We start from the raw sequence: 23,441 nt of genomic DNA, 5'->3' as shown, positions 1-23,441 counted from the left end.
AAATAAATGGGTGTTACTTTCCCCCTAGCTGTGTGTGTGCTTCCTTGGCCTTGAGGCTTTGGCAGTTGGGTCTCCCTGTAGGCTGTGGAGGTAAAGGTGGTGGGAAAGCAAGACTGTCCTTCTGAATGCAAGGAATACCGCATTTTTCACTCCATAAGACGTGCCTGACCATAAGACGCACCTAGTTTTTAGAGGAGGAAAACAAGAAAATAAATATTCTGAACGAAACAGTGGATGTATGATTTTTGTGGATCATGTTGTGGCCACAGATGTGAGATGATGGTTTGATTTGATGGTGAGTTTGGGGTAGCCCAATGCAAAAATCCTGAGAATCCATGTGGATCTGTGCTTTGTAACCACGTTTTTGCCCCATTGCGGCCCCACAAAACAGTGGGTGCGTGATTTTTTTGGTGTAGGCTGTAGCCATGGACATGCTATGTGATCTGATGGAGAATTTGGGGTGACCCAATGCAAAAATCCTGAGGATCCATGTGCTTTTATCTCCCCCTCCCAGGCAGCCTCCTTTATCGCTAGTGTCCCTTATCTCCCTCTGATCGCTTGCTGCTCAGCTGCTCAGATGCTTGGTTTCAACACCCCCTTCCTTCTTTCTAAAATTGCCCCTGGGCAATTCGGCTCCAGGGACCACACATTCCTGCTGTAAGACGCACAGACATTTCCCCTTACTTTTTAGGAGGAAAAAAGTGCTGGAGGGAGTCATCAACGAAGTAGCTGCTTCTAGGTACTGGGCTGCAGTCCTGAGCACCCGGACTATTCTGGGAGCACCACCTTCCTTCTGCACAAAGCTCCTTTCCGTTTTGCTTTTAGTCCTGTTACTTCTGCGAATTTCTGCAGCAAATTGCTCTATGTACTACTAGAGGACGCTGGAAAATGAAATAGTGAATTGGTTCTGGGAACCTAATAGTAAGAAGACGAGGTTTTAGATTGGATAGCAAGTGTGACGCCTGCTCTGCCTGTGACTTTGGGCCTTTGGGGCCAGAAGTAGTTCTGCGCCTGGTTTTGTCTCTGATGCAGCTTTGCTGAGGTCTTACTGGCCTCCAGGAAGGCTGAGGCCAGCAGGTCAGATCCTGTTTCACTGTGGACACAGACCTCTTTGCACGGGTTTGCAGGATGAGGCCTGGGTTAGCCCTGACGTGGATGCGCCCAAGCTTTCATGTTTAGCCAGCTTCCATTGGAGTTCTTTTATATCTGGCCTCTGTTTCTTCTGTTTGCATGGGTCTATTTTTAAGCGTTTTATTTCCTGTTCGTGGCAACTGGTTTTTAGTGCTGAGCCCGTGTCGTAAGTCACTTTGAGACATGCAAACTGAGTGAGAGTATCCTTGGAATGCAGTTACAACCCCCAGAAGAGCCCTGCAGGGCCCAGCACAGCCTCCTCTTTTTTTTAAAAAAAAAATCTAATTATTCAATAAAAGGTTTCCACTCCTCCTTCAAGCCCACCTCTTCTCTAATTTTCAGAGTTAAGTTTGCCAATTCCAGCTTCTTCTTTCATTTTTTAAAAAAAGATATTTATTGAGATTTTACAAAAACATAAGTTTACAAAATAGAAAAAAGTCACATAGAAAGAAAAAGATACAAAAAAGAAGACATAGAAAAATACATAAAAGAGAAGAAAGAAGAATAAAAATACAAAATACAAAAAACAAATAGATAAAAAAGAATTAAAAAACAAATCCGTTTTTAGTAACTTTAAACTCATTAGCTTGTTTCCTTGACCTCCTCACATCTCCCCTTTTTGTATTCCCATTTAAATAATCAAATCAGCAAATCCTTACCCTCTTTCGTTTATCTTAACTCTGTATCTTAACATATTATAACTCTATATTTTCATCCATTATCAATTCATTTTTGCATATTCTTATTAACTTTGTTGCTAATGCCACTTATTTTCAGTCCAACATCATTTTAACATTCATTAATTTTACAGTGTTTCTGAAGGTAGTCTTTAAATTTCTTCCAGTCTTCTTCCACCAACTCTTCTCCCTGGTCTCGGATTCTGCCAGTCATTTCCGCCAATTCCATATAATCCATCACCTTCACCTGCCACTCTTCCAGGGTGGGTAACTCTTGTGTCTTCCAATACTTTGCAATAAGTATTCTTGCTGCTGTTGTTGCATACATAAAGAAAGTTCTATCCTTCTTTGGCACCAGCTTCTTCTTTCAAATGGTGACCAAGCAGACGCCTCCAGGAAGCCCGCAAAGGAGGCCTTTTTCCTGTTTCTCTGCAGCGACTGGCATGTAGAGATACACTGCAGCTGGGCATGGAGGTTCCATCAGCCCCCATTCCTTGGGGAATCCGATGCTGGGGATTTGCAAGCGTGGCACCTGCTTCTGGGAGCGCCTTCACCTTCATAAGCCGATGTTGCAGAGGCACCTGGAATCCACAGAAAACTCATCCCTGTGGCCACGATGCTTCTTCGAACCCACCAGCTGCCAAGTGGTGACGGCTGCAGGCTCAGTTCCTTGGGTGCAAAAGGGAGACCATTGCCAGCCCCTGCAGGGCGGACATCTCTTTTAAAAAACATGTTTTTATAAAACAATTTCAGCATAACAAATTATCAAACCATATTATCACATACATTATTTCCCCCCTTTTCCCCTCAGCTCCTCTCTCTGATTTCTCTGCACATATTATTCTCTGCATGTTATAAAATTATACATATCCTTACCTTATCTATCAGGTAATCAACCAATAAATTTGTGAATGTTTATTCAAAACCTGCCAAGGAGTCCATTTGATTTTGTGGTGTTTTTTTTAGATAATTTGTAAAAAGTTCCCATTCTTCCTTAAAGTCATAGTTGTCCTTGTCCCGCAATTTGTATGTCAGTTTAGCCAGCTCTGCGTAGCTCACCAATTTTTCTTGCTACTGTTCTTTCGTTGGGATTTCTCATTCTTCCATCCTGTGCTATCAAGACTCTTGCCTACATAAATAAGTTCTTTGTTTTTCTTGGCAGGTCCTACAATCCCTAACAAAAATGCTTCTGGTTTTCTTTACAAATGTCATTTTAAACATTTTTTTCAATTCACTGTATATCATTTCCCAATGTTTTTTAAGTTCTCTACATTCCCACCACATATGATGAAAAGTCTCTTCTTTTTCTTTACATTTCTAACATATGTTTGACCCGGTTTTATACATTTTTGCTATCTGCAGGGCGGACATCTCACTGGTGTGCGGAAGGTCAGCAACCTGGACCAGTCCTCACCCAGGAAGGCCCCCTGCAGCCACTGCTCACTCCATTGCCATCTTGGCGCCAAAGAGGAAAGACTTCTAGCCAGGTTGGGATGTGGTTGTGTGAATGGGGACGGGGCCTGGGAGGTCAGGTTGCCATCCGGGAAACCACCATCCCAAGGTTGAGGTGGAGTCAGCCCTGCAAACTGTTTGCAAGGCAAGGATTAGGATGGGGCATTTGGTGTCTTACCCAACTGGACCATCCAGCTGTTTCTACACCAGCCTCCCCCCGGCTGGTTCCCTCTGGCTCACTGAGATGACCTAGAGGGGAGGTAAGGGTCAAGGGGAGCAGGAGGTTATTCAGACTTTGAATAGCTGATATCGCTGGACCAAACTGATCCATTTTGCTGCATTAATTAATCTAAATCATTTAAACTGGATTTTGTTTTTTATATTATTTTTATTAGTTTTCCGAATTATTACAAATCCATCTGAATTACTTTAATTTAATACAGTTTCTTAATAGCAGGTTTCCCACTGCTGTTGCAAACATATGTCCACCTCTTCCTCCTCATGCCACATCTTCTCTTCTTAAATTTCCATCCATTTCTAATTGTTGTCCAATGTAACTAGATTTTGAATAAAAGTGCAATTAATTGTTCGCGTTCTGAATTTCCTTGTGTTATTGCCCGGTGGGTTGTGCAAACCCCTATTCTGAATCATGTTTTTATAGGGTAGGGGGCATTGGGGATGAGTTTCTGGAACCAAGTTTGGGAATGGCTGAGCTATCTGCTTGAATGACAATTGCCCAAAGGGGCCTCAGCGTCTTGGGAGGGGCTGGAACTCAGCCGTGGAGTTCTGCCTTTCCCTGCAAAAGTTCTTGGGTTCAGACTGGATGACTCTTGAGAGTCCCTTTCAACCCTGTGGTTCTAGGAGCCCTGCCATCTCTGGAGTGACTGCCAGCCAGTGTGGCTCAGCCTCAATGTCTTGGCCAAGGAAGGAAGACTGCCGGGCAGCAGGATGGGTGGGTTCCCGGCAGAATCCGTCCTGAGGGCCCCACACTATGGATTGACCTCTCTTCCTCTCCTGCAGGCATCCTGCGCTCGGAAACATGCTTGGCCTGCATCCTAATACAGTGGACGCTCGGGTTGCAAACACGATCCGTGCGGGATGCACGTTCGCAACCCGCAGCTGTGCATCTGCGCATGCGCGGGCTGCGATTTGGTGCTTCTGCGCATGTGCAAAGCGCAATTTAGCGCTTCTGTGCATGTGTGACCGCTGAAACCTGGAAGTAACCTGTTCCACTACTTCTGGGTTTTGGCGGTCCGTAACCCAAAAAAAGCAACCTGAAGCGTCTGTAACCAGAGGTATGACTGTATAGGTTAAGCTAAGGGAGAAGAGTTCGCCTCCTCCTAGCCCCCAAGGCCACTTTGTCTGGGAGGACCCAAGAGTTATTGGATAGTGGAATGGACTCCCTCAGAAGGTGGTGGGCTCTCCTGGGTCAAATCATAGAACTGTAGAGCTGGAAGGGACCCGAGGGTCATCTAGCCCAACCCCCTGGGATTCAGGAATCAAGCCTTCACTTGAGGCTTTTAAGCAGAGGTGGGATGGCCATCCATCAGGGATTCTTTAGAAGTGACCCCTGCATTGCAGAGGGTCAGACTGGATGATCCTTGGAGCCCCTTCCGACTCTACTATTCTGTGCCCTTCCGGAGAGGCTTTCGGTCGTCCCAGGTCCCTTCGAGGTGGAGGAGAGGATGGCAAACTTTCCTCCTGTGAATTTTCGTAAGCAAACTTTCTGGAGGAGCCACATGGGGAAGCTGCCAGTGCTTTGACACTTGAGCCCCCTGCAATGTGTGTGTGTGTGTGTGTGTGTGTGAGGGGCTGTTCTGGGGCATATGGCAGGAGCCGGGGGGCGGGCGGGAGGTGGCATTTCCAGAACACAAGCCCTGCCAGTCCTGAAAACTTTTTAAACGCCTTTCCAAGAAGCCAACAAGCGAATCCCCTCTGGTGCCAGAACCCTGCAACTCTGCCAGGTTCCTTTGTAGTGCCTTCAATCTGGTGAGGGTTCAAGGTGTATTTGGTGGGGGGGGGGGAGAGACTAGACCCCCCCACCGCCACTTCTTATTCCTTATTTAGGAAGCTGCTCTGCTGGCCTCCTCAGCAGCTTTCCTTAGGAATGTCTATTAATAGGGGAAGCGGACGGGGGCAGCCAGCTGCTCCCTTCCGTCAGAAGAGGACCGTTCCACAACGTGGGTCCCTGGCGACGTCAGAGAAGTTTATAACATGATGCCCAGCCTGGAGAAATGGGGCGGAGGAAGGCTTTTCTCCTTCTCTCCCATGAAGCTGAATGTTGGGCAGATGAAAGGAAGGGCTTCTTCATGCAGCACGGAAATTAAACTCTGGAACTCCTTCCTGCAGGACGCAGGGATGACTCACGTGGGAGGAGAAGGCTCTGGAGAGCTCCTAGCCAGGATGGCTCTGTTTTGCCTCTACAGCTGGACACAGAAAGGCTCCTGAATCCCTACTGCTGGGAGCCACAGGACAGGGCAGTTGCTCTCTTGCTCAGATCCTGCTAGCTGGTTTCCCATAATAGCCACCCTTAACAGGATGCTGGACTAGGTGGGCCTCTGGCTCTTCTGATGTGTCTTGTGGTCAGTGACTTTCCATGGACTGAGGCTGGGAAGTTTGGGAAGGAGAGAGAAAGGGTCCCGCAGATTCCATGCTCTCTGGCCTTCTTCCTATTTCACACACGACTTCCCTCAGAGCCACGGAGGAAACTGGATCCCTTTATAAACAAGTGACAGCAGGGGGGGCCTCCCCTGCTTGGGTGCCCAGCAGCTTAGCAAAAGAAGAAGGGTGCCCCCAGCCTAGGCAGACCTGGGAGGGGTGGGAGGGGAGACCCACTCCCAGAACATGCCATTCCTCCACTCGGATGGGCCAGGAGGATACTCAAGAGAGCAGGCTGTGTTGTTGTTTTTTATATATAAATATTTATTTGAGTTTTCAATTTTATACAGACAAAAAAGAAAAAGAAAAAAAATATTAAAAACAAATCAATTTCAATAACAATTTTCAATAACATATTTCTTTGACTTCCTCATACCTCCCCTTCTTGTTTTCTAGTTCAAATTGATTATCCAGCAAATCCTAATCTTTTAACATTCCTTTTAACTAACACCTTATTTTCCCATCAACTTTTTAAATTTTATAACTTAAACAATATTTATCCCAATTCTTTTTATCATAACAGCTAGAGACCACTTAAATTCAATCCAGCGAGAGCAGGCTGTGTTTCAAGACTTCCCAGCCCTCCCTCCATCCTCAAGATATGGGATGCTTGTGTCTGGAGAAGGAGGAGGACACCCACAGCTTTGTCCCTGCTATTTTTAACCCCCTGCTGGCCTGGGGCAGGTGCGCTCAGCGGACGGGCATGTACAGTCTCTGGCCAGCCTGCCTCCAGCTCCTTATCCTTCTCTCAGGGAAGTGTTGGGTTTCTCCCCCCAGGGCACCCAGACCCTCCCCGCCTCCTCCTCCTCCAGCTCAGGATGGACGCAGCCAGGAGTGGCTTGGCTAAATTTGGCTAAAATGCCCCGCCGGCCAATGGGCAGGCAGGGAAGGAGGCGATTGGCTCTCCGGAGACCCGCCTCCCGGCAGCGTCCAATGGCGAGGGCCTGGGCAGGGCCCCGCCCAGCGGGCAGAGTACAAATGGCCCTGCCAGGAGCTGCGGAGAAGCTTTCTTCCGTCGTCCGCTGGGGAGTGGAGTGGAGCGGACGCGCCGGGTCTCTTTCTCTCTGTGGGTTGCTGTGGGGTCTTTCCTGCCAACATGGTAAGCATGGTAAGACATGGGCACGTATGCCCATTTTTGACGGCGGCGCCCAGGACGGTGGGAGACACATCTCCTCCCGGGATGCCGGACCGGGCCGCGGATCGTGCGCAGGTGGTGAGATGGACTGGTTGTTCGCGCGTCCGATGGGACAGGCCGGCGCCGGGGCCCAGGACCAGCACAGACCGTGGCGGGAGACGTGGCCAGGACACAAGCACGGCTCCCGGCGGAGCTGCCCTGTGTGGGGCCGAAGGGCAGGAGTGGCCCTTTGGCTGAGGCTGCAGGGGAGACTGGGGGGGCTGGGCGGGGGCAAGGCAAAAGGCCGGGGGCAGAGATGGGGGTCTTCTTTATTACTGCCCCCATGGAGCGGGAGGACGGAGAGGTCAACCGTGGCTCGGGGTGTTGGGGGGCGGTTTTTGCTGGAAGAGAGATGGGGGCAAATGCGGAATCTGCTTGGATCTGGGCGGGTGGTGGGCTGCCCTGGGGGGCATTGCACCCCTCGCAAAGCCTGGCCAAGGACACGAAGGATGGAGCCGGATGGCCGTGGAGAAAGCCAAGCTGCTGGTCATGAGAACCGGCCGGGAACCCTGCCTGCCCGCCGGCCGCTGAGCTGCAAGACCCGGCTCGAAGGAGTAACCCAATCCGCCAGCCGACAGGTGCTGGAGCAGCTGGCTGGCGGCCTGCTGAGCACCCTAGAAGGAGGCAGCCGGCGGGCGCTGCTAAGAATAGCATCCGGCGGTCAAGGAGCACCATCCTCTCCTCTGGCCAGCCACTGCGGGCGCCGGGAGGCCCCTCTCTCAGGACCCAGGAATCCTGGCAAAGTCCAAAGGAGCCTGAGGCTGCTGCGCAACTTGGGGCCAAAGCGGGCTGCCTCTGCCAGGGGGCACCGGGAACTTGGCACTGCAAGAGGCCTTCCATGGGGCTGCTCAAGGAGCAACTGCCTTTGTGGAGATGGGCCACCCAGCCTCTCGAGAGCAAGGGATGCTCTTACGGAATCAGAAGGGACCCCCCGGGGTCATCCAGTCCAACCCTGTCGCAACGCAGGAGCCACAACGGGTATCCCAGCGCTCCTCCTGTCTCCTGTTGCAAGCTCCTGGCACTAGCAACTCCGGCCGCAGAGGGTTGGGTGCCATGAGTCCCCTTCTGCTGCGCCACCTGCAGAATGCCAGGCGGAGCAAGCCAAGGCCAAGGTTGGGTTGGCGCACCAGTGGCTGGCAGTCACCTTTCTGGTGATGCCCAGAGAAGGGGCTTTTTGTGGGCTGGGGAAAGAAAGTATCGGGAGAGAAGCAAACACCTGAGGAGGAGTTGGCAGCAGTGGCAATGGCAGAGTGGACTGCAGGTAGCCAGGAGTGGGGAGGGCATCCCTGGGCATGGCCCCGGCTGGGCCGGACTCTGCTCCCTTGGTGACTTCCTCCCCTTGCCTTGCAGACGGACCAGCAGGCGGAAGCCCGGTCCTTCCTCACTGAGGAAATGATCGCGGGTGAGTTGAGGGGCATCCCCGGGCGGCGCAGGCACAGCAGGCACCCTGACTCGGCCGAGGGGCAAAGGGGCCGTGTGCCAACTAGGGAGGAAGGCGGGGTAACCACAAACGTCATAAACTAGTACTTTATTTGCTGGCACCCTGAGAGGCAGTGTGGTATAGTGGTTAGTGTGTTGGATGAGGACCTGGAAGAGACCTAGTACAACTCCCTACGCAGCCATGAAGCTGCCTGGGTGTGGCCTTGGGTCGCTGCCTCCCGGCTTGACCTGCCTCACAGGGTTGTTGTGGAGATAAAAGTGGGAGGCGAAGCCATTTATACCCTCTTGAGCTCTTTGGAGAAAGAAAGGAAAAGGTTGGATATAAACGTAAGACTAGTAAGAATTAATATCCATGTCCAGCCATTCCACAAGTGGCTTTGGAGGCTCAGAGGATTAACCAATCCCATGATGGGTGGGGTCGCACCCCCTCTTCAAGACCCAAAATATTGCCAAGCCCCTCCAAAATGAACCCCTAAATTGCAACCAAGCAACCGTCTTCCTCTCGTTTGGGTGGCTCCTGAATCTCCAGCTGCGCACACAGAAGGGGAAGGTCTGGAATCGGGGAGGTCCAGGGCGGAGAGGCGGTTGCTGCTGCCCCTAAGTGTGGGCCTGCTGCCCCCTGCAGTTCTGACCCTGTGCTTAGCAGTTTGCCCCACCCTAGACATCCCCTGGCCAAAGACTCCCTCCAACCTCTGCATCATCATCATCATCATCATCATCATCATCATCATCATCATCATCATAAATTTTATTTATACCCCGCCCTCCCCAGCCAGAGCTGGGATCAGGGCGGCTAACACCAATAAGATCACAGTAAAAACATAATAGGGGAAAAGGGGGGGAAGAGACCAATTTAAAATACAGGTTAAAATGCAATCTAAAATGCAGCCTCATTTTAAAGTAGCTGATAAATCAAGACCATAAGGGGAGGGAAACATAAGGGTCAGACCGAGTCCAAACCAAAGGCCAGGCATGTGGGTTGTGTGAGGTTTGAAGCATTATCGAGGGCCTTCTCCATTCCATTCTCTGCCTGAGCAGAGCAGGGATTGTGTGCATGCATGGGGGGGTGTTGTTTTGGCGTCCCCCCACCAAAGGAGCTGATCCCACCTGCAGAAGCACCACGAGATTTTCCACAGAATGACACCTTCAGGCTAAAAAGGAGAGGGGTCTGCGTTGTGGGTGGATGGTTTTTATTTTTTTATAAGATTTTTATTAAGATTTTTACATTACAAAAAATAAAAACAAACAGAAAAAGAAAAAGAAAAAAAAACCTTTCCATCACATTATTTTTCATTTACTTGTTTCTTGGAGTTTTTCTGTTATTCTTTTTAGCCCGTTGGCAAGCCCATTTCCCCCTCTCCTCCTTTGGCCCTTTAGAAAGAATGAAAACAGTTAGAACTGTAGAAGGGACCCCTAGTGGTCATCCAGCCCAACCCCTGCCACTCAGGGCTTGCAGAATCTGGGAAACCTCCCAGCTGACTTGGATGTCGGCCCAAACTTTGTTCTAGTTCCTGCCAGGCTCACCCCCCTAACCCCCCCACTCTCCCCCCCCCTGCAGAGTTCAAAGCCGCCTTTGACATGTTTGACGCGGACGGGGGCGGCGACATCAGCACCAAGGAGTTGGGCACCGTCATGAGGATGCTGGGGCAGACGCCCACCAAAGAGGAGCTGGACGCCATCATAGAGGAGGTGGATGAGGATGGTGAGGAGGGGCTGCATCTGGGGGGGGTGAAGGGAGGCTGAGAGGGGGGGCCGGAGGGGGCAGCCCTCACCCTTCTCCCGGGGACCCTCCCTGCAGGCAGCGGAACTATCGACTTCGAGGAGTTCTTGGTCATGATGGTGCGCCAGATGAAAGAGGATGCCAAGGGAAAAAGCGAGGAGGAGCTGGCCGAGTGCTTCCGCATCTTTGACAGGTGAGGCCGAGATGGGGGGGCAGCAGAAGCCCCTCCTGCCTGGAGAAGGGCTTTTTAAAAGGCTGAACAGCTGGGGCAATGTTCAGGTCACACACAGAGATATTTATGCTCTGCCAATAGTCTTGACAGGACCCCCCATTCAAAGCTCCTTATGGCGGCTGGACTGGCACTGAGTCACAGAACTACAAAACTGGAAGGATACCCAAAGGTCCTCTAGTCCAACCCCCTGCAGCGCAGGAATCGTAGCTAGGGCATCCTTAGCAGGTGACCACCCGACCTCTGCACAAAAGCCTTCAGCGAAGGAGAGTCCGCTCCACCGTCAAACAATCCTTATTGTCAAAACAAATGTGGTGTGGTATAGTGGTTAGAGTGTCAGATGAGGACCAGGAGACCAGGGTTCAAATCCTCCCTCTGCTCCACTGTGAAGCTCCCTGGGTGTGACCTTGGGCTCGCTGCTGCCTCTCAGCCTGACCTACCTCACAGGGTTGTTGTGGGGATGGAGAGCAGGAGAACAACGTAGGCCACCTGGACCTCCTTGGAGGAGAAAGGTGGACTACAGATACAGTCAGTATATAAGTTCTGTCTGTGGGACTCTGGGTCTGTTGATGTGGATTAGACTAGGAGAGTTCCCTGGGTCAGGATTGCAAGCCAGGAAGGGGTGGACAGTGGCGTAGCGTGGGGGGTGCAGGGGGGGCGGGCCGCACCGGGCGCAACATCTGGGGTTAGGGCAAATGCATGGGTTAGGGGGCGCAAATCCACGGGTTAGGGGGCGCAAATCCACGGGTTAGGGGGCGCAAATTACTTGCCTTGCCCCGGGTGCTGACAACCCACGCTACGCCACTGGGGGTGGGCACCCTTTGTTGTCCTCACCTGCATTTAGATAAAGGAGAATATTACCTCCTCCAACCATCCAAGCTGGGGCACCACAGAGCTGAGATTTCCCCACTTGCAGCTCTTCCCAAGGCTGGCTTTCGCACCCAGAGTCCAAACAGAGAGTGAGCTGCAGTTGTCACAGAAGCTGCCTCTTCTCCTGTTACCTGGAGGCTAATTCTGTCCGGTCTCCTTTTTCACCTCCCGGCAAACGCTGGCAGCTTTTGAGGAAGGAGGAGCCTGACTAGGCGAATGCCAAGCACAATGGATAGGAGCTCCTCCTGCCCCTGCAAAGGCAGAGGACTTGGCTGAGCTAAGTGTGAAAGGTGCAGAAGGGGATCCCGGAACATCAGGGGACCCAGCGATCCTGGCTGCCCAGACACCATCTCCCTTCACTGCTTGGTCCCTGCCCAGCTGGTGCCAGGCTTGGAGGGGAAGGAAGAGTTGGGAGTCACCAACCCTGGGGTGCTTGTGTGGAATCAGAAGGCCACATGCAGTCTCATCCTGGCACGCCAGTGGGGAGCCTTCCCTCACCACCAGCCTGCCATAGGCCAACCCATCCAAAACACACACATTGGTTCCACCCAGAGAGGTGGGGCAGGGGCACCTGGCTGGTTCCACCCCACATGCCGGTTGTGCAGGCAACAAAGCAATGGAATCCAGACAAGACGGAGGCTCTGTGGGTGATCGGCTCTCCGATCTGGGCGCTGGTGGGGCATTTTGTTCTAGACGGGGTGGCACTGCCCGCAAAGGAGCAGGCGCGTAGCTTGGAGGGGTGCTCCTTGAATTGCCTTTGGCCTCGGTGATCTTTTTCCTGCTACTTCAGGGCCGGCTCCTGCAATGCTTTCTGCAGGAGACTTCCTGGCAGGGAGAATATCAACTCTGAGAACAATTTGCACCCATTGCTTCTTGTCTTCTGGGCCTGTTTTAGGGCGTCAAGGCTGAAGGAACACCTCTTTCCACATGAAGCTGGCTGCATTTTAAGATCTGCAGGAGGTTCTCTGCTAGGGACTGCTTTTTTTAAAAAAATAATTTTTATTAATTTTAACATATAAATTATAATACATACCATAAAATTTCACCACTTATACAATCTTTTTTTGGACTTCCATCAGCACCTCTGATGATCCACCGTTCTGACCACCTCTTATGCATTTCTTAAATGCATATTGCCTTTAATTATCTTAACTAACCATCCTCCCCTTTATCCATTTTTGCAATAGTTCCAATAATTCACCTCACAAAACTTCTTGCAAACCTACAAACGTAGTCTGATCATCACAATTACTTTTCAAATAGTCTGTAAATTTACACCAGTCTTCTGTGAATTTCTGGTCCCGCAGATTTCGAATCCTTCCTGTTGCTTTATCTAGTTCTGCATAGTCCATTAATTTCATCCTCCATTCTTCTTCTTCTTCTTCTTTCACCCCTGGCAAGAAACACCTAGGGACTCTTTCTTGCCTTTCAAAGTACTTCTCTGGTCTTCCCAAGGATTGGAGAGCAGAGAAGCCATAACCTGCCTTAGGAGACGACCACAGAAACCACGTCTCCACAGCTGTTCCCATAGAGTTGGAAGGGACCCAGCGGGTCACCTGCCCCCGTTCCAGCCCCTCGATAGCCTTCTTAAACTGGGGTGCCCACGCCTGGCTCTGATCAGACTGCAGTGATGGGTTTAGATCAGGAGGAGCTCAGGGCTGCCTCCTTCAACACTTCTCCCCCCCTCCCCAAAACAGGAATGGCGATGGCTTCCTGGACGCAGAGGAGCTGGTCGAGATCTTCCGGTTATCCGGAGAGTCTGTCACTGAAGAAGAGATCGAGGAGCTCATGAAGGACGGAGACAAAAACAACGATGGCCGGATCGACTTTGACGGTGAGTGGGGCAGCCAGCCTTTCTTTGGAGCCGAAGAGGGTGGGGGTGTCCGGCCAGCTCTGTGACCCTTCCACCAGCCCCACAGGCTCCCTGTCCCACTGAGGAGGGCCCTCAAGGCACACACAGCCTCCCCGCTCAAGCAGAATATGAATTTTATATACAAACAAGTAAATCCCTGTTGGTGAGGCTCCCCGACGTCTCGGAAAAGCAAAAATTTGACCCTTTTCTGTTAGGTAAAGGTAAAGGGACCCCTGACCATTAGGTCCAGCCATGACCGACTCTGGGGCTGCGGCGCTCATCTCTCTTTATTGGCCGAGGGATCCGGCGTACAGCTTCTGGTCATGTGGCCAGCAGGACTAAGCCGCTTCTGGCGAACCAGAGCAGCACACGGAAACGCCGTTTACCTTCCCGCCAGAGCGGTACCTATTGATCTACTTGCACTTTGACGTGCTTTCAAACTGCTAGGTTGGCAGGAGCAGGGACCGAGCAACGGGAGCTCACCTCGTCGCGGGGATTCGAACTGCCGATCCGCAAGTCCTAGGCTCTGTGGTTTAACCCACAGCGCCACCCGCGTCCCTAATCCCTTTTCTGTTAGGCAAAGATAATAAGACGACCTGGTTGATCGCCAGATTCTGTGTACAGATCTGTAGGCACAGACCATCCCCCACCCAAACTAGTTTTTTAAGAAAATCCCGAAACTCGGTTCCATGGGTGACTCTGGGCCATTTCTCTGTGGTAGCTTATCTTAAAAGTTTTAAGTGTCTAGATGCTTATCTCATTTATAAATTTTAAATGTATTGTTGTACATTGTTTTAAATGTTTGCTTTCCTTCTGGGACTGAACCCCCAAGTGTGTTTTATAAGCTGGTCTCCGACCATAATAAATCATCTATCTATCTAAACAAATAAATCAATTCCCAGCTTCGATGGAAATACAGTGGTACCTCGGGTTACAGATGCTTCAGGTTACAGACTCCGCTAGCCCAGAAATAGTCCCTCGGGTTAAGAACTTTGCTTCAGGAGGAGAACAGAAATCGCGTGGCGGCAGCGGGAAGCCCCATGAGCTAAAGTGGTGCTTCAGGTTAAGAACGGACCTCCGGAACAAATTAAGTACTTAACCCGAGGTATCACTGTATGCTTCCCTCTTCCTTCCCGGGCTTTGGCAGCTGTTGATTCTGGGCTCTTGGCAACCTGGCCAGAATCTTTCATCTGGGGGGTTAGAGTCACAACCAGCCCTGATCTGGGTGAGGTTGCTGCCCCCTTGAGATCCTGCTGCTCAGGACTGCGATGTGTGGAGTCCGTGCTCCTTGGCCCCTCCTGTTTTGGGACTGACCCGTCTTCCGTCTCCCCCCGCAGAGTTCCTGAAGATGATGGAGGGTGTGCAGTAAAGCGACTCAATACATTCCTGCAATGCTGGGGGCCGCTGCCAGCCGCCAAGCCGGCCCCCTCTTGCCTCTGCTCCAGCCGCCAAGCCTCGCCTCGCCTTTTGAGCTGCCCCTATCCCTCCAGTCCTGATCCGGCCTGCTGCTCCAACACAGCTCAGAGACTCGTTTCGGCTCCGCTTTGGGGGTGCCCACCGACCCCCCAAGCCTGTGATGCTCTGTTTATAGCACTCAACACATCAATAAAGAGCAAAGGACTGGAGCTGAGCATCGTCTGCAGTGGGGACCTGACCCAGAGGGGTGGGGAGGGGGGGGAGGTTGACGGGAGATGGCGGGGTGTGGGTGGACCACGAATCCCACCGCCACCACCCCACAGTGCAGGGGTTGGGCTAGATGGCCCTTGGGGTCCCTTTCAAACTCTGCAATCCTGTTTTCCTGAGCCCTGACCTTTGGGCCAGGCTGGCTCCTGGCAATGGGGGGAGCTGGAGTCCAGCAACTTCAAGGGGGCCACAGAACCCTCTCCCCTCTGGCCCAAATAAGCCCCCAGGAGCGGCTTGTAAATCAGGCAACCAGAAATGGGAGGGGTGGTCTTCTGGTGGGGCAGACAGAGATATTTTCTTGGGGCAGCTGCACACCGTGGGGCACAGTTCTTCTGTATGGAAGACAAATCAAGGTTCACTTCTCAATGGCTGCTTGCAAATTTTAAACTTCGTCACTCCACTCCACCATAAATCTCAGGCAAACACCCAAAGTTCTTTGGCCCCAAAGACTCCAGGAGGCAGAGGAGGTCTCAGCTGAAGGCTCAAAAAAGGCGAGAGAGAAAGGCCAGTTTGCTTCAGAAAAGCAACAGGAGCGGCATTCAGGACCAACAGGACAGGCCTTCATTGGAGGTTTTTAGACAGCGGTTGTTGCGGCCATTGGCCAGGGATTCATTACAGGGGGCTGGGCTAGAGCAGGCGCCCCCAAACTCAGCCCTCCAGATGTTTTGGGATGACAACTCCCAGCATCCCTAGCTAACAGGACCAGTGGTCAGGGATGATGGGAGCTGTAGTCCCAAAACAGCTGGAGGGCCGAGTTCAGGGATGCATGGGCTAGAGCAGCCTTTCTCAACCTGTGGGTCCCCAGATGTTGAACTACAACTCCCCTCACCCCTCGCTAGCAAGGCCAGAGCTCAGGGATGATGGGAGTTGTAGTCCAGCAACATCTGGGGACCCACAGGTTGAGAACTGCTGGGCTAGAGGATGATCCTTGGGAGTTCCTCCCAAGCCGACATTGCTGTGACGTCTTCTCCCAGCCCATCCTGGAATTCAAAGCTGCAAGAGGCAGCGAATGGCAGCCTCCTCAAAGGAACCGCTGTATTTTTCTGTGTATAAGACACCCCCATGTATAAGACGCCCCCTATTTTGGGAGAGTCAAATTTAAGAAAATGGGGCTGAGATGGCTCCATATATAAGACCACCCCCACTTTTTAGCATAATTTAAAATGAAAAAACCCCTGGTCTTATACATGGAAAAGTGCGGTAATCTAACCCGGAAGGGGTGGGAAGAGTATGAGATCCAGCAGGGCTTTTCTTAGGCACTCAAGAACCCTTAGCAAGCCCCTGTTATTTATTGTTATTCTTACTATTTATTAAATTTGTTAGTCACTTTATCTTGGCCAAGACCACTCTCCTGGCTGCCTACAAAACTTCCTCCTCAAGCCAGCAACCCACATCCGGGCTCCCATGTGTAAAATGAGGTGTGCCCCCCCGCCCCGGCCCAGTGGCCAGCCCCCTCTTGCAGCATCCATAGGGAGAGGTGCTCTGAGCTGACCCCCCCCCCACACCTCTGGGTTGAAATATAGGGCCCAGGTGAGTAGCAGAAGCAGAGCAGGAACGAGGCCCCCATTTAGGAAAAAAAAACCCAAAAAGGAAACAGGTTTATTTATACATTAATCCACAGGACAAAATGCCAAATAAATTTAAAAACAAGTCTATAATACAGTGGCATTCACAGAGAAAGCAGTGCAAAGACAGACACAACACCAGGGGGCAGACGGAAGACAGGAGGGGGGCAGGGGGGGCATCAGGTATCCTGGTTCTTCATATGCTTTGCATACGATTCGTGAAGGTACTTCTTGTAGGCTGTGCGGGAAAGAGACAAGGAAACGAAGGTCAGGAGAAGGAGGTTGGGGCTTTTGAATGGCTTTTGCATCCTGAGCCACGGCACCCCCCCAAAAAACCCCCAAGACACCCCCCTTCCCCCCCAAGGCCATGTCAAACGGGACTGCAATAGAAGTCGGGGGCTGGAGGAAGAGACAACCACACGCCCCGATTTCCGTGGGGTGGGAGCAAAGGATCCGACGCTGTGGCTTTGATTCCTCCTCCATAGCCGCCCCCCCAGGCTCACTTCTGTTGAGGACTCAAGCGGGGGGCTTCCTTGGGCCACCAAACAGCCCCCGACCTCCCTCCACTGCCCCAGTCTCAAGTGTTTCTGGCCCATTCTCTGCCTCCAAGTTCCAGAGGACTTTCCCCTGGCCCTCTGTACATGTTCCAAGGCACAGATCCTCTGGGGCTCAAAATGATGTGGGGAGGAGAGAAAAGGAGATCCAGAAAGACACCCCCCATCACTATGCCTCCCTCCCTTGATGTATAATCTGAATCTTGATGCATAATTTGAATTTCGAGACACCCACCTGCCTGGTCCTTCCAGAGCTCTGCAGCTTCTGTGTTCAGCGGACTCTCAACGTTTGGCTCTGAGGGGAGAGATTTGCTGTCAGGGCGGGGGCTGCGGTTGGCAAAGGCCCAAGATTACCTGGGTGGGGGGATCCTTTAACTGCACCCGCTATGCTCCAAAAATAGGCCAGGGAACTCTTCCCAGCTCAGAAGCCCCCACCAGATCCCACGGCTGAAGTTGCAGCCAGGAAGATCTTCTGAGCACAGCCCCGGGAATTATTCTGGGTGGGGGACAAAGGAGGGGCTGTGGGGGCGAACAGACACAGGTTTTCATAGAACTGAAAAGCCGGAAGGGACCCTCAAGGGTCATTCAGCCCAACCCCCCGCAATGCACAAACCGTGGCTAAATCAGTTTTGGGTTTTCAGTGCTGCTGTTGAAGGAAAAACGAATGAGGCGCAGAGAACAGCTTTCATGCAAGAAAGACCATGCAAGCCCACCTTGAATTCTCAGGACAAGACCGGGTAGGAGTTCTTCAGGTACAGCTGTGTGCCGGTTGTTTCACTGTGGCTGGAGGGTCCTGGCCGGACCCCAGGCCAGGCCTGGAGCTGGAGGGCAGGAGCAGCCCCCCAGCCCAAAGCGCTTCTGACTCACCTCCCAGCAGACTCTGGATGGAGAGCAAGATGGTGCGGACGTCGTAGAGAGCCGACCACTTGTCCTTGAGGATGTCCAGGCAGATGTTCCCCTGCAGGTCCACGTTGGGGTGGTAGCAGGGGGTGAGGAATTTGACGGTGGGCGCGTTGTAAGGGTACCCGCTGGGGAACTCCAAGGACAGCTTGTACCTCAGGTCCTCATAGACCTTTTTGTGGGAGGGGGGGTGGCAGAGGTTGGGTGAAGAGCAGAGAGGCATAAATCAGACACTGCACTCCATCTAATTAGAAATACCGTATTTTTCGCTCTATAACACGCACGTAGTTTTTAGAGGAGGAAAATCCGTAGGCATGCCACCCGTAGGCATTCCCTCCATAACACACACAGACATTTCCCCTTACTTTCTAGGAGGAAAAAAGTGAGTGTTATGGTGCAAAAAATACGGTAATTGCATTTATATTTCACCTTTTCTAAAGGCGCTCAAGGGAGTGTACATAGTTCTTCCCTTCCTCATTTAATCTCCGCAACAACCCTGCGAGGGAGGCTAGGCTGAGAGGCAGGAGACTAGTCCTCAGTGTGAGCTTCATGGCCGAGTGGTATATCCCCAAGTCTGGCACACTAACCATTGCACCACGCTGCCTCTCTTGGCCTCCTGCCTCAAGGCAAGATTCCCAATTCCACTTGCTCCCACCCTTTCCTGTCACTGTGTGTGGGCTTCTCACTGTGAGAACAGAACGCTGCAGGAGATTCGGGACCCCTTTGACCTCAGGCAGCAGCCATTCTCTCTTGCCTTCTGGAGATCAAGTTCAGCACGTGAAATCTGGCAGCAGTTTTCCTATATGCCTCATTTCCTAGGCAATCTCCAAACTGCTCTGCCCTCAGCGGCAGGACCCAAAAGGCTTCTGCAAGAGACGACAGTGGCCTGAACTTCAGTCTCAGCCTTCTAACCGCAGGATGTGGGCTACATACACGGCCATAACAGAATGCACTTTGCACATGCACAGATGTCATGTCGCATTAATAATAGTAGTAGTAGTAGTAGTAAAAATTGTATTTATACCCCACCCTCCCTGGCCAGAGCCGGGCTCCAGGTGGCTAACACCAATAAAATCACAGTAAAAACATAATAGGGGAAAAAAGAGAGGGGGGGGACCAATTTAAAATACAGGTTAAAATGCAATTTAAAATGCAGCCTCATTTTAATAGTAGCCCCTAGATCAAGACCATAAGGGGAGGGAAACCTAAGGGTCAGACCGAGTCCAAACCAAAGGCCAGGCGGAACAGCTCTGTCTTGCAGGCCCTGCGGAAAGATGTCAAGTCCCGTAGGGCCCTGGTCTCTTGGGACAGAGCGTTCCATCAAGTCGGGGCCAGTGCTGAAAAGGCCCTGGCCCTAGTTGAGACCAATCTAACCACCTTGCGACCCGGGACCTCCAAAGTGTTGTCACTTGTGGACCTTAAGGTCCTCCGTGGGGCAGACCAGGAGAGGCAGTCCTGTAGGTACGAGGGTCCTAGGCTGTGTAGGGCTTTAAAGGTCAAAACCAGCACTTTCAACCTGACCCTGGACTACAGTGGAGTACACTGGGAACATTGCATGTTCCCAGGTCTGCACAGAACTCCAGACGCTGCCAAGCACCCGGGACCCTCAGATGGACGTTTTTGTTCCCAGGACAAACAGATGATAGCAGCATGGCTCATTTGGGGTCCCTGCCTTACTCTCACCCTGCAGGGTGGCTCCAGCTTGCGCATGGAAGGTTCTGGGTTCGATGCTGCGCATGGGGGAGACCCCCCCTCCCCAGACCCTGCAGGCTTCCTCCCCGCTGACCCAACTCACCGTCCCAGTTGCTCCATTAATGGTCCCGATCCACTTGAAGAGGTTGTCTGACTCTGGGAAGGCCGAGATCCCTTTATCCCCAGACATCTGCGTGGAGAAACAGGCGAGAGCGGCTGCAGAAGGGGGCACTGGGTGACGCTTTGCGGTTTGCTGGAAGCACTGGGTTGCCTCACCCAGGAGGGTGAAGAAAAACTGCCCCAGCCGGCCGACCCACATTCCTCCCCCAGGGCAACAGGGCGCCCCCCTCAGGCGGTGCACAGCCTCACAAGCTGCCCCTCCATTAGCACTGTTTAGGGAAGTTTTGAAAGTTTGGAGTTTGATTCTGTTTTTAGTGTCCTGTTGGGAGCCGCCCAGAGTGGCTGGGGAAAGCCATAATAATGCATTATTATTATTACTGCCCACAAAACCCCCAGCAACTTGGGGCCAGTTTACCTAGGAGTTTGCCTTGCCTCCTATCTGCCCACTCAACTGCTGCGGACTGCGAATCGGGCCCTGTCACAGGCGCCCCACGTTGCCCATTTTGCATTTGTAAGAACTCGGTTTTTCAGGGCAGCACCTGCACTTTGGAACTCCCTGCCACTTGAGATGAGGCAAGTGCCTTCACTGCACACTTTATGGTGCCTGAGTGGGATATTTTTTATTTACCCCCCCCACCTGGTTTTACTGCATCCATGTGGGCTTTGTATTTTGTTTGGTTTGAGCAAGATAAAGTGACAAACAATTTCAACAAATAACAACAACATAGTTCTTGTTTAGACAAGCCTGTTTAGACAAATGGATGTGTTTCAATTTTTTCCAGCATATTGTTCTTGTAACCTTTTGTGTTTTAACTTATTTCTGTACTATTTTTTGTTGGATCTTTTGACTTTTTCCTATACTGCGCTGAGGTTTTTATTTTTATTTTTTTTAAATTTTTTATTCACTTTTCATTTTCGTTCATTACATACATCTCAAATTCTTAACCTGCGCTGAGGTTTTTAGCTACAGTCAAGTGGGGGGTATAAATTGAATGAAGCAAGCAAAGAAATAGATGGACGGTGACGCCCCAGCCCAGGAGCCCCCAGGGGCGCTGGCTCTGTTCTGGGGTGCTCAAGACATTCAAGATGGATCTTTGTCCTTCCCTGGCAGAGCCGAGGCACCCCACCCTCCCTTTACTCCGCCGGGACCCTTAAAGGGCATCCATCCTGGGCTGGGCAGAAGGCAGGAAGCTCCAGCCAGAAGCAGAGCAGCAGTTCAAGGGCTGCTGAAAGGGCGACTCACCATCAAAGTCATCAGCTCCTGCTGCAGCCTGTGGGGCGAGACGGGGGAAAGAGGGTTAGATCGGCAGCAACAAGGTGGGGTCCGGAAAGAGAAGGTCCGCAGGGGGCACTCTGCACGCGCTCAGGAGCCCCCTTGCCCCCGCAGACAGGAAGGAGCCCGGCGGAACTCTGCATGCGCTCAGGAGCCCGGCGGCCTACCCTTCCCCCATTCCCCCCCCCGACAGGAAGGGCCGCCTAGGCACTCTGCACGCGCTCAGGAGAGCCCTTACCTCCGCAAACAGGAAGAAGCACGGAGGCACTCTGCACATGCCCAGGAGCCCGGCGGCCTACCCCTTTTCCCCACCGACAGGAAGGGACGCCGAGGCACTCTGCACGCGCTCAGGAGCCCCTTTGCCCTCGCAAACAGGGAAAAGCCCGGAGGTACTCTGCACGCGCCTAGGACCCCGACGGCCAACCTCCTCCCCGCCCTACAGGAAGGGCCGCCGAGGCACTCTGCACGCGCCCCGGAGCCCCCTTGCCCCTGCAAACAGGAAGGGCCTTCGAGGCACTCTGCACACGCCCAGGAGCCCGACGGCCTACCCCCTCCCCCCCCAACGGGAAGGGCCGCCGAGGCTCTCTGCACGCGCCCCGGAGCCCCCTTGCCCCCGCAAACGGGGAACAGCCCGGCGCCCTCCTCCCGCTTCTGGCGCCCCCCTACCTGCTCCGGACGGATCCGCGGGCGGCGGCGCTGCCGGGCTCGGCGGCCTTCCTGGCGGCGCTGGCGGCGCTGGCGGCGGCGGGGTCGGTGTTCTGCGAGGCCATGGCGGGCTGAGCTGCTCGGGCGGCAAAGCCCCGTTTGAATGTTGCAAAGCTCCCCCGGCGCGGCCAATCAGAGCCGCGCTCGCCTTCGATCCGCCCAATGGGAGCGCGCGCGCCGCGGGGCGTCCGTGAAACTGCCCATTGAGGCCGCCCATTGGCTGCCCGGGTCCGACTCGGAAAGAAAGGAAGCCGGGGGCGGGGCTCTTAAAGGGGCCGCGACCAGGAATTGAAAGAGCCCCGCCCGCCCAAAGACTCTCGGGAACTGTAGTTCGCACTCAACCACATTTCCCCGGATTTTTTCCGGATGTGTGTGCATGGAAGTGATGTGTTTAAAATGCATGGCGTGCAATTTGCCTTTATTCAAGACTTGCACTGGCCTATCTCGCAGTTAGAACTGGATATGGAACAATTGATTGGTTCAAAATTGGGAGAGGAGGACCACAAGGCTGTATTTTGTCTCCCTGCTTATTTAACTTATATGCAGAATTCATCATGCGAAAGGTGGGCTGGATGAATCCCAAGCCGGAATTAAGATCGCCGGAAGAAATATCAACAACCTCAGATATGCAGATGACACAACCTTGGTGGCAGAAAGTGAGGAGGAATAAAAGAACCTTTTAATGAGGGTGAAAGAGGAGAGCGCAAAATATGGTCTGAAGCTCAACATCTAAAAAACGAAGATCATGGCCACTGGTCCCATCACCTCCTGGCAAATAGAAGGGGAAGAAATGGAGGCAGTAAGAGATTTTACTTTCTTGGGCTCCATGATCACTGCAGATGGTGACAGCAGCCACGAAATTAAAAGACGCCTGCTTCTTGGGAGAAAAGCAATGACAAACCTAGACAGCATCTTAAAAAGCAGAGACATCACCTTGCCAACAAAGGTCCGTATAGTTAAAGCTATGGTTTTCCCAGTAGCGATGTATGGAAGTGAGAGCTGGACCATAAAGAAGGCTGATCACTGAAGAATGGATGCTTTTGAATTATGGTGCTGGAGGAGACTCTTGAGAGTCCCACGGACAGCAAGATGATCAAACCTCTCCATTCTGAAGGAAATCAGCCCTCAGTGCTCACTGGAAGGACAGATCCTGAAGCTGAGACTCCAAGACTTTGGCCACCTCATGAGAAGAGAAGACTCCTTGGAAAAGACCCTGATGCTGGGAAAGATGGAGGGCACAAGGAGAAGGGGACGACAGAGGACGAGATGGTGGGACAGTGTTCTCGAAGCTACAAACATGAGTTTGACCAAACTGCGGGAGGCAGTGGAAGACAGGAGTGCCTGGCGTGCTCTGGTCCAGGGGTCACGAAGAGGCGGACACAACTAAACAACAACAACCTCGCAGGGGTGTACTGTTCTGGTTGTTGTTGTTTTTTAAATTCTGTGCACAATTCCGGTTGCTTCACCTCCCAAACAGATTTGAGAGAGCTTGTAAAGGATCAGGAAATGGCAACCGAAACGATCAAGGGGATGCAACTCCTTGACGAGGAAACATTGCAGCATTTGGGACTTTTTTGTTTAGAGAGGAAAGGGATAAGGTGCTCTGGTGAGATGCTAGGGTGCAGAGTGGACAGGCCTGTGTCACATTCCTCCCAAGGCAAATGGGCTGCTCCCCTTAACCCTTTGCCTTCTCTTCTTCTCTCTGCTGTTTCCCCTCCAGCCAGTTCCGCTCACCTTGCTACACTC

The 23,441-nt window shown here is 52.3% G+C and overlaps 2 protein-coding genes across 3 annotated transcripts; one reads left to right on the top strand and one right to left on the bottom strand.

Moving 5' to 3' along the window:
• Window positions 1-6,622: 6,622 nt before the first annotated feature.
• Window positions 6,623-14,828, top strand: TNNC2 (troponin C2, fast skeletal type). Of its 2 annotated transcripts, none has more exons than XM_083620168.1 (6): window positions 6,623-7,017; window positions 8,443-8,494; window positions 10,091-10,234; window positions 10,331-10,445; window positions 13,049-13,185; window positions 14,541-14,828. In XM_083620168.1, the coding sequence occupies exons 1-6, from the start codon at window positions 7,015-7,017 to the stop codon at window positions 14,570-14,572; spliced, it is 483 nt and encodes a 160-aa protein (XP_083476294.1). In that variant the 5' UTR covers window positions 6,623-7,014; the 3' UTR covers window positions 14,573-14,828. The 2 variants fall into 2 exon arrangements, with proteins under 2 accessions (XP_083476294.1, XP_083476295.1); XM_083620169.1 differs by having other exon boundaries at window positions 6,895-7,026.
• A 1,624-nt stretch (window positions 14,829-16,452) lies between these two features.
• Window positions 16,453-21,811, bottom strand: UBE2C (ubiquitin conjugating enzyme E2 C). The gene is made up of 6 exons (XM_083619320.1): window positions 21,657-21,811; window positions 20,961-20,988; window positions 19,701-19,787; window positions 17,873-18,077; window positions 17,241-17,300; window positions 16,453-16,689 (listed from the first exon to the last, which is right to left on the bottom strand). Exons 1-6 carry the CDS (start codon window positions 21,758-21,760, stop codon window positions 16,631-16,633), a joined length of 543 nt encoding a protein of 180 aa, XP_083475446.1. The 5' UTR covers window positions 21,761-21,811; the 3' UTR covers window positions 16,453-16,630.
• Window positions 21,812-23,441: the final 1,630 nt, after the last annotated feature.

Source organism: Podarcis filfolensis (genome assembly GCF_964270895.1).
Source record: "Podarcis filfolensis genome assembly, chromosome: 6".
Classification (NCBI taxonomy): Eukaryota; Metazoa; Chordata; class Lepidosauria; order Squamata; family Lacertidae; genus Podarcis; species Podarcis filfolensis.
Note: the sequence above shows the minus strand (reverse complement) of the source record. Positions and strands in the feature narration are given on the sequence as shown.